This window comes from Rhynchophorus ferrugineus, unplaced genomic scaffold, assembly GCF_030347505.1.
Source record: "Rhynchophorus ferrugineus isolate W39M unplaced genomic scaffold, kcgeb_rfMv2 rfM6, whole genome shotgun sequence".
Taxonomy (NCBI): Eukaryota; Metazoa; Arthropoda; class Insecta; order Coleoptera; family Curculionidae; genus Rhynchophorus; species Rhynchophorus ferrugineus.
In genome coordinates, this window is record NW_027472585.1 from 31,969,064 (window position 1) to 31,980,500 (window position 11,437).

Sequence of the window (11,437 nt, forward strand, 5' to 3'; positions counted from 1 at the left end):
TGACAGTTGTAATGTAGGGATTTTCAATAACGTCATAGAGAATATACCAAATATTTATCGTGCAACGGTTTTCGGTTGGTTTGAATTTAAACTTGTGTTTGAAAGTGATTGAGTTTTACGTATTAAATACAGTGTTATAAAGATATCATGAAGATGAACGATGTATCAGACCTATTTAAAGTATATCTCACGAGTATGAATAAAGCTAGTACGATGGGCCAAACATCAAATGTACTAAGAAAAGAAAATTTCAACTTGGCAAGAAAAAATAAACGAGATACTTTAATGAACTATAGAAGAAACATTGATGCAAATACCAGTCCATATATTACCCCAGTGTCTAATAAAAATGGTGGTAATAAAAATGAAGATGTAAATAAAACAAAGAATGCTACCAAGATTAATGCTAATTGCACAAAAAATGATGTGCCAAATAAGCGTCTAGAACTTCTAGCAAAATGGAAATCTGACAAGGCGGAAAGGAAGAAAGTAGAAAAAATGAAATCTAAGCCAATATTTAAGTATTGCCATGTTTCTCCTAAAACCGTTTCTGACATAGCCACTGCTAACAAAGTAATTAAAGGTAATTGGCTACTAACATATAGATAATAGTTTGAAATTAACTAAATAAATATATATTTTCAGGTAAGCCAATTGCTCCATCATCTGCGACAAAAAAGTCACAGTTTGCACCCCCAAATCATAAATTTAGGGCACCAAATGGAATAAAACCACTGGAGTTTAAGTTTTCCTCTTTACCAGTTAAAGATACAAATGAAACAATTACAAATACTAATAGAATAAAAGATATTAATAAAAGTATGTTTTGATTTTCAATAGTTACTTTGAACAGGAATTAAATGTTTATTTTTAAATTGTTTTAGAACACAAGAAAGCACCACAACAGAATAATATAAAAAATGTTACTCTTGTTGAAAAGATTCCCAAGGTAGATATTCAGAAGAAAGACAAAATAAGAAAAAGTAATTGTGGCAATTCAAATGGTAAAATAAATAATGGTGTTCAGACTAGATCAAATAAAAACCAATTAATTGGTTTAAACAATGTACCTGAAATTAAAAATAAAACAGCTAAAGCAAACAATAATGATTCAGAAAAGCTATCTACAAATAAAAGAATTTCAAATTGTCAAACACATATATTAAATGGTTTGAATATGAAAAAGGATGAAATTTTAGTTGCTTCAGTTCAGCCAAATATTACTAAAAAAATGTCGACTGTTCATGACCAAAAGAATACATTGAAAAAGACACCAAAGAAAAATAGAACAAAAAAGAAGGAAGTAAATGAAACTAATGAACAATGTACTGAAAATAGTTTGACTCCAGAGGAAACTGAATTAATAACAGATATCAAAAATATATCTTTACAATCGCCATTGAAACAATTTTATCCTAATTCGAAGAACTTAATAACACCCGAAACACTGAATAAATCTTCTAGTGTTCCTGTATATGTAAGTCCCTTTGTTACAATATCCAGAGGTAAAAAGTCAGCTCGCCAAGAGTATAAAGTAAGAAATTCAATAGGGTCTGTACAAAATAGCGCAGCAATTCCAGATGATTTAACATCATATACCAGTCCTAAATCAGGCGCAGGATATTTCACAAACAAATTGAATATGGAAATTGAACGTTTAACATCTCTTTGCGATCAGTGGGAGGCTTACTTAAACGGTTCCGAAGTACCTGATGAAGCTCGATCTTCGATAGATGTTGCAATTGGTCAATCTAAGTTGTTGATGTCAAAGAAGTTTCAACAGTTCAGAGGTTTAATTGACCAGTGTAGATCACCAAACGCTACGGAGAAATCAATTACTTGTTCTGATTTGCACGGATTTTGGGATATGATATACATGCAAGTTGAAGATCTAGATAAAAGATTTAATAATTTAGATAAATTGAAGGAAAACAATTGGGAAGAAATGATGCCACAGAAGAAAGTTCCGGAAAGAAGGGCCAGGGGAAGACCTAAGAAGGCGACCGCCACCTCTAAGCTAAGAGACCTCATCATGGAAGCCAGGAAGAAGAAGCAAGAGGAAGCCAAGTCCAATGAAGAGAAGCTTTTCCACGGAGGATGTGAAGTTCGAACGCCTGTTAAGGATGAGGTCTCGAGGGCCTCGAGTTTGAGCAGACGTAGCGTGCGGAATTCATTGTTACTCACAGAAAATAGGACGCCCTGCGGTTCGTCGCCCGGTCTAACGATGATGAAGATTTCGCAATCGATTAAACAGGGACAAGGTCTAACGCCATTCAAGGGTATACTAAAGGCTGATTCAACAAAATCGACGGGGAAAAAGTCTGTGGTTTTTAAAGAAGATTTCAATACACAACCAAAATGTAAGGTATCTCTTTTCACCAGCGAAGACAAAGAGAACGTGACGCCCAGACGATCATTACGATTTACCAATAAATAAACATCATTATGGACTAAACACTAACTAAATGCTTTTATTGTATATATTCCATTTTTACAGTTAGTGGTGTTTGTCAGTGTTTGTTGTTCGGTGAAAATTCTGTTTGGATTATAGATCCTGCTACGAATTCATATACAGCATTTTTTACGCAAACAAGACTTTTCTTTGTTATTTGACAAATGTACTAGGAATTGATTTTATTATAATAAATTTTAAAGTTTATAAAAATAATAAAGTTTCTTAATAAAGAATAATTATTTTATTATTTTGCTTTTATGCTTTTTTTTAATTAACATATCGTTCTACAATGTGCCATAAGTTTCCAAATTTAACGGTGATTTAATTTTCAATAAAATGGTTTGTTGAATCAGTATCACTACGTAATTTCTGATGAGTTTTGCATTTTTATCACTTTTCGAAACTAAAAAAGCAAAACGTCAACACTACTTCTCAAAATTAATTTTAAGAGGCATTTTATGTCTTTCTAGGTCTTCTACGATAGTTGCAGTGTTCGAATTCCGCAGGGTAGGGATGTACTTTATGATCGTTATTATAAATTCTGTACGCAAGTATAAAATTGGGTATAGGTGATCTTTCCAGTCGAGCTAGTAACCAAGTTGGATAAGAACGGATATATTTTTGAATGATCTCTAAGTTGGACGCTAGTCGGTAGGCTTAATGCTGAGGACCGTGAATCGAAGCCCACGTTAAGTAATAGGTACAGTCCAGATAAACCTTGGTTGATAAAAAGAAAACTTTAAGACATAATAAAAAGTTTTCTAATAAAACAATATGATTTAACATAGTTTATTTGTTCTTATACTTTTTTACGTTACAACTTTGATATATAATCTTACAACGTGCATTTCCCAAACCTAGGACTGCAGCTCGAAGACCTCTGGTTGTTGAACCTTTATTATTTGAAATGACCTGCTGCACCAAAATCAATCCTAAACTATATACAAATAACAATATCACAATTATGATTAATGATTAACTGAAAGGCTGAGCGCTTACTTCCATATAGGCAGAATAAATTTATTTAATCCTGGTAATTTTGTGGAGTATTGATTACTCAGACAAATGGATTTTTCTAAACAGGTCCCGTTGTCAGCATAGGCTAATAGAGAGGCATCTATAGAGCTTAAAATACGTTTGGCCATTTCATTCAATGCTTGTGTGGAGGGGTTGGAAAATGCTGGTATTCCGCGTTTTAACCTTAAAACCGAATGGCTAAAGCAGTTGTTATAAAATAAGTAACTAAAAATTACCTAAAATTTAATCTATCATCTTGCCACTCGCTATCGTTACTGTCACCGAATCCTAAAAACACATTTCACTGCATTTTATAGCGAAATATCTATATATAAATTTGTGTCTGTCAACGAAATTGTGTGTTTATTAATAACATACCTGTATTGAATTCATTTTCATCATTTCCTGTATTTATTTCATCAGGATCTGTTGCAGATGTATTATCATCAATACTTGCTGACCCATTATCGTTACTAGTATCCTCGCCAAGATCTGCAAATATACCGATAAGCTTCGATGATTTGAAAAAAGTGATCATAAATAAAACAACATAGTTACCTGGAGCAGTAGCAGTTGGATTCATGCTCATTGGCATAAACATACTTGGAGTTGTAGTAGATTGCGAGTGCTAAAATGGAAGAACAACTATCTTGCGGTAAATTCTTACGTAATTCGTTTTTTTCGTTACCATCGAGGAAATACTTATTACTAAATGAACGACGAACATTCCAAAAGATAGAAATGCCACTGCGGTCAACGCCACCTCGAATATATCTGTCAATTGTTGAGATTTTCCAACGTTTGTAGGACGAGTAGGATTATTTGAAGTATAATGAAATATCACCGGTTCCTGTTCAACTATTTGATCTTTGGAAACAATTCCGGCGTCACAAAAAATAAATAACTTACCTGGGGATTCGAGTGCGGTGTTTCTAAAACATACCTTTTATAGTTAGAAAAGATACAATTCAAATATTTACCTGTAATCTATATGTTGATTGTTTAGAGCATTTAAGGGTATATTAGTACCATGATGTTCAACTGTCATTTCATTAATTCCTTCTTCTCTGCTTGATTCTAAAGGTAAGACGTTGCTGCGTTGATTAGTATAGTCATGGTTCTTGTAAATGTCTTCATAGATAGAACTTCTAAATATTTTGTGTATAAAAATTTAAGATAAAATACATGAATAGATTCTTATAAATCTTTTAGTTACTTTGACAACCAGTTGTTATACGTAGATGAACCTTCATCATAGAGCAACTCTTGGTTCGCATCTTTAGGTCGTTGTAATAAATTAACGGTACCATCACTTCGTCGCTTTTGAATTTTTTCGCGCTTGAAACTGGATATAATTTTATTTGCTACATAGGTTCGGCATAGATACTGATTCATCATCATCCTAAGTAATGTAGTATTTTATAACTGAACGTTTGTGACTATTAATACCTACCTGTGAAATGTCATTGTATCTAAAGCATCACTTATTGATCCTTCAGGTCCGTGGGTGATTGTAGAATTAAATGTATTGTAGTTTGTCTTGTCAAGGAAAAGCACATCAGGCATATATTTTGGTGCCATTATATCATCTAAATCAATGTTTATATCTTCCTTACTATAACTAAATATAATATGGGATGTTAAAAAAAACACCGTCCGAAGTATGTGGGCAAACATTTTAAATAAAAAAAACCCAAAATCCAGGAAACCATAACTAGCGTGATACTTTATGCCTCATATAATAATTATATCTGTAAAAACAGCTAGTGGAAAATTTTATGAATAATTTTTTGGTTCATGCAACTGTGTAATATACTTTATAGTAGTTTTTAAGTATGTAAACATATATTTTTGCAATGAATGATTCTAAATGTGTGCAATTAATGATCAGTTATCTTTTTAATTGAATAAGTATTTTAATAAAACAACTATTGATAAACAGAATATACATTTATTTACTATTTTGCTAATGTACACTTTAATTCATTAATTGCTAATAAAACCATTTTAATATGTACTTTTACATTTACAGCCAACTGTCTAAGATGCAGTACTTCTTTCTGAAGTAATTTTGATCTAATATTACTATATTTTATGACTTCTTCTTGATCCATTTCAAGCAAATAACCCAATCCTATGTCAAGGTATAAGTTTCCATAATCCACAATTTCACCAAAAGCATGTGTCCTGTTGCCTAAATCGAAGTTAACATGCATATCCACATCCTTTTCTTTAAAATCCTTTACACCATCGACAGTGTTTACAATATCCCTCCATTCTTTGAGTTGCTTTACTTTTTGCTCTAGTGCCTTCTCGATATCTTTTAAATCGTTTTTTAATTTATCATTTAAAAAATGCTCATATTTTTGTATTTTATCGTCAATTTCCATGTTATTTTTTAAATAGCAATGCCTAATATCAAGGCTAGATACTAAAAAACATATAACTATTAGGTTAGAATTTCATATTATATTGGATGGTGATTTTAAGAATAGGATTTATTTAAAAATTTATTTATTTAAGATTTTTAAAATACAATATTTTCGATATATATAGCTATAAAACATATTATTATCTATATATATTGATGTTTCTTCTTCTTGATTTCTCATATATATATAATATTTTCTTTGCCAAAAATGTCCAAAACATGATTAATGTTATTTTGTTGATAATTGAAAATTGAATATTTATGCAAATGAAAAAAATTTAAATTATTTATTAATATTGCAAGTATTTTCTTATATTTATTTGTACGTGACATTCTTCATTGGCCTTGTGGTTGCGCCACGATGACGTTTTTAGATGACGTGCGTTTTAGAGAAGAATGATTTCACAACAAAAATATTAGATCGTCCATCATAATGTGATTTGGGCTATAATATATTAAGGTAAGTTTTTATGTTGTGTTTTACAGTTTTTTAATTAATTCCCATTTTTCTGAATCAGCAACATGCTTATCAATTAATACATTCATTATTTTTTGCCACATTGACTAAGTACCAGCCCACTATCATCTGATTTTGACAAGTTCAATTCATCATGAACTTATAAATATTATTTTTTTTGATTCCAGAATGCCAATACAGGCTCCACAGTGGACAGAATTTTTATCCTGTCCTGTTTGTTGTAACGCTTTTGATGATAAACAACGTAGCCCAATCAGCTTGGGCTGTGGACATACAATATGTAAAGGTTGTTTATCCAATTTGCATCGAAAACAGTGTCCTTTTGATCAAACCCCTATTAGTATTGATATAGATAATTTGCCTGTCAATACAGCTTTACTGCAGCTGGTTGGACCAAGTCTTAAGCATGAAAAGGAAGAAATATTTGATAACAAAATTATACCTAGGGAAAATCTAGGTCACTACTTAAAATGTAAAAAATTTGTAGAGGAATTAGCATTGTATCTAGAACCCCATTCAAGTGGGAGCGGAAGTATCCTTTCAAGACCTATGCAAAGAAAACTTGTAACATTAATAAATTGTCAGCTGGTAGAAGATGAGGGTCGAACAAGAGCAGTTAGAGCAGCTCGTTCACTTGGTGAAAGAACTGTTACAGAACTTATTTTACAACATCAAAATCCACAACAGCTTTCAGCAAATTTGTGGGCTGCAGTTCGTGCTAGGGGATGTCAGTTTTTGGGACCAGGTATGATTTATCGTATAATTTTTATATACCGTAATTTTATTTGTGAGTTTTTAGCAATGCAAGAGGAAGTGCTTAAGCTAGTTTTGTTAGCATTAGAAGATGGATCTGCTCTTTCTAGAAAGGTACTAGTAATGTTTGTTGTGCAGAGATTGGAACCTCACTTTCCACAAGCATCAAAAACAAGTATTGGTCATGTTGTTCAGCTTTTATACAGAGCTTCATGTTTCAAGGTATTTTTAACATTATTTTGATTTTTATTGGTGTTTTGTTTTAATTTTGTTAACAGGTATCAAAAAGGGAGGGAGATTCTTCTTTAATGCAATTAAAAGAGGAATTTCGAACTTATGATGCTCTTAGAAGGGAGCATGATGCCCAGATAGTTCAAATTGCAACAGAAGCTGGCTTAAGAATAGCACCTGATCAGTGGTCAGCACTTTTATATGGAGATACTGCACATAAGTCACACATGCAAAGTATTAATGATAAACTGCAAACCCCTCAGTCATTTGCACAATCAGTTCAAGAACTTGTTATAGCCTTACAAAGGACAGGTGATCCTGGAAAGTTATCTATTTTAAGGAATCCTCTTGAGTTACTTGCTGTAATAGATCCCAGTCCTGGTAAGTTTATGATTTTTAGTTGTACTAAAGAAACGCTAAATGACTAATTATTTTAGAATCATCAACGCCATCGTGGGATGATTGCACTCAATGTCTGGAAGCAGTCAAACAGGTTGTTGCTGGTCTTGTTGAGTTTATTCAACAGCATGGTAGTAGAAAGGTTCAAGACACATCTCATTCTCAACATGCCAAATACAAGATTAGTATGTGCCGTGATTTAACCTTACGGGGAAGTTGTCCTAGGGGTACAAATTGTACTTTTGCACATTCGACTGAGGAATTGGAGAAGTATGCTGATGTGAAAGATATTTTTTTCAAATTTTTAATTGCGGTTTTGGTCTTTTGTAGATATAGAGCTAAAAACAGGAAGAATGTAAATCGGAATAAAGAACATAGGAATGAAAATCAATCTCCAGATGAAAAGGTCTTTCCACAACCAGAAGAGTATTACTCTGTGAACAATGCCACTACTGTTAGCCCTGTTCCTATCCCGGCGGTAGTTCAAATACCTCGTATAGGTTATAATATTCCTTTTAATCCAAATTACGCGCCCAGTCCTCAATTCTCTCAGCCAATGTTCTCTGCCCAGTCTTCGCCATACAACCAAGAAATATTTACGCCTCACAGTGTGGTAGTTGCGAACGGGGGACCAATTTATTTAAATCCACAAACAGAATACCACACTGTAAATCCGCAAAGTTCTTCAAACGTCGACAGTAACAAAAGACCAGTGTGGGATCAAATGGTAATGGTAATTGTATGTTGTGCTGGTTGTTTATTATTGTTTTAATAATTTGTAGGTGGGAAAAAATCAGAATTATTCTCCTCAAAATAAACAGGTTCGTAATCAAATGAAAAGTCTTGCTGAGTTACATCAGCTCAAGAAGGAAGTGATAATGCAGTTAGAGAAGGTGGTGGGCAAGAATGCTGCTACTGAAATTTCGAATAACGCCAGCAGTTTGGCCAAGCAAGAGTCACATGACCTCGGAAGTCCCACGTCTCCCTATAGTTTTTGGTCAGGCCACATTAGTAGCTCAGGTTTGAGGAAAATAAAAACCAGAATAACGTGTACTATCCTGAACTGGTTTGCAATTTCTAGGTCCAACTTTTGTAAGATCAGATTCAATTTTAGCTGCTGACGATGACTATGTTACGAGTGACGCACCTGCTATCAGTAAATATGGCCCCATTTCACGCATGCCGAAGGATAACGGACAGTCAATGCAGGTTCCTACATCGATGAGAGACGGAAATCTAACATCGTCTATGGTATATCTAGAGTTAACTGGAAAGTGTGTGTTATAAATATGTGTGTTTATTTTTTTTTAGATAAGGAGACCCGTATCATCCGGAAGTCCTGTAACGTCGTGGTTTCTCAACAACAACGGACATTTCCATCAGAACTCGGTTACTTCCGGAGGACATGCGGTTATTGGTCCGCCCGTGACAGTAAACGATGGTTACTTGACTTTTGGTGAGTACAGCAAAGCTTTAAGATCGCTTAGTTTTATATGTTGACGGATTTCAAAAATGTATATGTAACAACCAGGTTCAACTCAGCTTCTAATTCATCCCAGGCTACAAGATCCATCAAAGGAATTGTTTGCAGAATCGCAAAGAGTGAAAATTCAGTTACGTAATCTGGAGAAACAGCTGAACGACTTGAAAATAGCGGCTCAGGGAGTCACCACGTTGAGCGAGAAAGAGAGGCTTACTCAGGAATTACAGTTAATAGAGCAGGGTATCCAAGAGAAGCAAAAAGAGGCTTGCTTGGTGAGATTTATGGTAGTTTAAAGGACGAGCATTGGTGTTACTTGGTGTTAATCATTTTTCAGAACAAAATCGTGCATACTTACTTTAATCAAGCAATGAGTCCTTATAATAACGTGAATTCGTCCGTTAGACCCGCGGATGACGCGATGTACGAGGCGGACATCGTGAACGATATGCGTAAGTTGGAGTTGCGCCTGCAGGAAGAATTGGAGGAATGGAGTGGTGAAGACTCACCAAAATAATTAAACCCAATGGGTTCTCCTATAATGTAATTGACAATTTGATGAAGACGGGTTGTCCAATAACTATCTAAAACGTGAGACAAACACAAAAAAAGAACAAAAAAAAAGAAGATGGCGCTTTATTTTGACCTATTTGCTTATTTTCACTGTGTATCATTATTGGACAATCTCATTCATAGATGAATCTACCAACTATAAAACTTTCAATTTTAATGAATTTGGCAGTAAGTTATTCCAGTTTTATGGGACATTAGTAATGTGAAACAATTCTGTTAATTTAAAGTAAGAATCTTGATGCACGCGAACCTTTTTTAGTGCCGTGTTAAAGAGGTTACTTTAAATTTTTGTTTATAAAAAACTTCAAAAGGGTTGGTGACAAGTCCTTTTTAATCATACTGTGTGTGATTGGTATATCAATATTGTAACTTGATATAGAAATTTTCCTAACGAGCATTTGTTTGAAAATGCACCTCTGAAAGAAAAACAAAAAAAATCGGCTGACACTAAAATGAATACATATATTTATTTTATTCCACTAATGTTGTGCTTAGTTAATCTTATTAATTTGCTATATCATGGTTTTAATATACTTGAGGCTACATTCTAATAAACTATTATTAGTATTTAATTAATAATATTCCTATCTTATCATATTTGATAGATATTATTTATAATATATGCCTTTTTCGTGCCTAAATCTAAAACTTTTTACTGAAAATCACAATAATATTTATCATTGTGTTAATTAGAATGATGCCAACTTACACATTTATTTTTTTACTTGTTTAATTTGTTATCCGAGTCAGATTTAGGTTAGCTGTTTTTTTAGATTAGATATTTTATTTTGGAACATAATTATCGTACTGTATTATTTATTCCTAACCGTTTTATGTTTAGACAGTCATTCACATTTTCAATCGTTTTATCTCGCTTTGTTTTCTTTATACCACGACCATTGGTATTGTCGATAGTTGTGAATACGCAGAGTGAATAATTACTTTTTTAATTGGTTAAATGACAAATTTCAATCTATTTGAATATCCGCTTTTAATATGCGAGTCCACATTATTGCAATATTCAATTTAGGCTGTGTAAGATTATGTACTTGATATAAACATTCGTTTATTTTAACATTCTCCTATGTTTGCCACCGCAGTCATATTTATTTTTAGTCATATATGGCAATCATGTTTTAAATGTCATGTTGCACATGTGATTAATATCTCCTCTATATTGATTACATTAATCACTAATGTATTTAATCATGGTGGAAGTACATACATATATATATCTTTATTAAAATATAATTGTATTACATGATGAAATGTTGTTTTTTTCCTCCGTGACCTTTTTTTCTCTTGATGAAACTTAGATGTTCAGGCAAAGTCTGACATTAAGGATATTTGATATAATGAACTTTTTATTAAGGTGTATATATATATCCAATAGGCTAAAATTAAGAACTTACAAAAAAGGCTCTATATATAAGTATAGTGTCAACAATGTAGGTAAAATAAAACTATGGCTTGATTATATATTATTCTCGTTTTCTTTATTTCTGTTCATTCCAGAGTTGACAATAAACCATTACACTGATATCTGGCTTTCTTGCTACGTTGGTATTTTTTTTAACTCTTTGTGATTCCACAATCTGCCCTATTGGTATTTCTTATGTC

General features: G+C 32.8%; 4 protein-coding genes across 5 annotated transcripts; 2 read left to right on the top strand and 2 right to left on the bottom strand.

Annotated features, from left to right (window-relative positions):
• Nucleotides 1-22: 22 nt before the first annotated feature.
• Nucleotides 23-2,691, top strand: mars (guanylate kinase-associated family member mars). Its single transcript, XM_076408864.1, has 3 exons — nt 23-583; nt 646-819; nt 885-2,691. The coding sequence occupies exons 1-3, from the start codon at nt 148-150 to the stop codon at nt 2,435-2,437; spliced, it is 2,163 nt and encodes a 720-aa protein (XP_076264979.1). The 5' UTR covers nt 23-147; the 3' UTR covers nt 2,438-2,691.
• Nucleotides 2,692-3,230: 539 nt separating this feature from the next.
• LOC143198057 (uncharacterized) lies at nt 3,231-5,211 on the bottom strand. Of its 2 annotated transcripts, XM_076406998.1 has the most exons (10): nt 4,926-5,210; nt 4,689-4,874; nt 4,453-4,620; nt 4,382-4,404; nt 4,161-4,330; nt 4,031-4,100; nt 3,851-3,964; nt 3,709-3,760; nt 3,455-3,655; nt 3,231-3,392 (listed from the first exon to the last, which is right to left on the bottom strand). In XM_076406998.1, exons 1-10 carry the CDS (start codon nt 5,147-5,149, stop codon nt 3,245-3,247), a joined length of 1,356 nt encoding a protein of 451 aa, XP_076263113.1. In that variant the 5' UTR covers nt 5,150-5,210; the 3' UTR covers nt 3,231-3,244. The 2 variants fall into 2 exon arrangements, with proteins under 2 accessions (XP_076263113.1, XP_076263112.1); XM_076406997.1 differs by having other exon boundaries at nt 4,161-4,404; nt 4,926-5,211.
• Nucleotides 5,212-5,403: 192 nt separating this feature from the next.
• On the bottom strand, nt 5,404-5,966 carry LOC143198058 (protein UXT homolog). The gene has a single exon (XM_076406999.1). It carries the CDS (start codon nt 5,860-5,862, stop codon nt 5,431-5,433), a length of 432 nt encoding a protein of 143 aa, XP_076263114.1. The 5' UTR covers nt 5,863-5,966; the 3' UTR covers nt 5,404-5,430.
• Nucleotides 5,967-6,227: 261 nt separating this feature from the next.
• roq (RING finger and CCCH-type zinc finger domain-containing protein roquin) lies at nt 6,228-11,086 on the top strand. Its single transcript, XM_076406995.1, has 11 exons — nt 6,228-6,363; nt 6,549-7,126; nt 7,181-7,356; nt 7,413-7,746; nt 7,803-8,034; nt 8,095-8,491; nt 8,547-8,784; nt 8,846-9,015; nt 9,076-9,220; nt 9,296-9,519; nt 9,582-11,086. Exons 2-11 carry the CDS (start codon nt 6,550-6,552, stop codon nt 9,759-9,761), a joined length of 2,673 nt encoding a protein of 890 aa, XP_076263110.1. The 5' UTR covers nt 6,228-6,363; nt 6,549; the 3' UTR covers nt 9,762-11,086.
• Nucleotides 11,087-11,437: the final 351 nt, after the last annotated feature.

Coding starts and splice junctions, on each gene's coding strand:
- mars (XM_076408864.1), top strand. CDS start 148: ATGAAGATGAACGATGTATCAGACCTATTTAAAGTATATCTCACGAGT. Junction 584..645: donor TGCTAACAAAGTAATTAAAG/GTAATTGGCTAC, acceptor ATATATTTTCAG/GTAAGCCAATTGCTCCATCA. Junction 820..884: donor AATAAAAGATATTAATAAAA/GTATGTTTTGAT, acceptor AAATTGTTTTAG/AACACAAGAAAGCACCACAA.
- LOC143198057 (XM_076406997.1), bottom strand. CDS start 5,149: ATGTTTGCCCACATACTTCGGACGGTGTTTTTTTTAACATCCCATATT. Junction 3,965..4,030: donor TCCAACTGCTACTGCTCCAG/GTAACTATGTTG, acceptor GTATATTTGCAG/ATCTTGGCGAGGATACTAGT. Junction 3,761..3,850: donor TGAAAATGAATTCAATACAG/GTATGTTATTAA, acceptor ATGTGTTTTTAG/GATTCGGTGACAGTAACGAT.
- LOC143198058 (XM_076406999.1), bottom strand. CDS start 5,862: ATGGAAATTGACGATAAAATACAAAAATATGAGCATTTTTTAAATGAT.
- roq (XM_076406995.1), top strand. CDS start 6,550: ATGCCAATACAGGCTCCACAGTGGACAGAATTTTTATCCTGTCCTGTT. Junction 8,035..8,094: donor TCGACTGAGGAATTGGAGAA/GTATGCTGATGT, acceptor GGTCTTTTGTAG/ATATAGAGCTAAAAACAGGA. Junction 9,520..9,581: donor AGCAAAAAGAGGCTTGCTTG/GTGAGATTTATG, acceptor ATCATTTTTCAG/AACAAAATCGTGCATACTTA.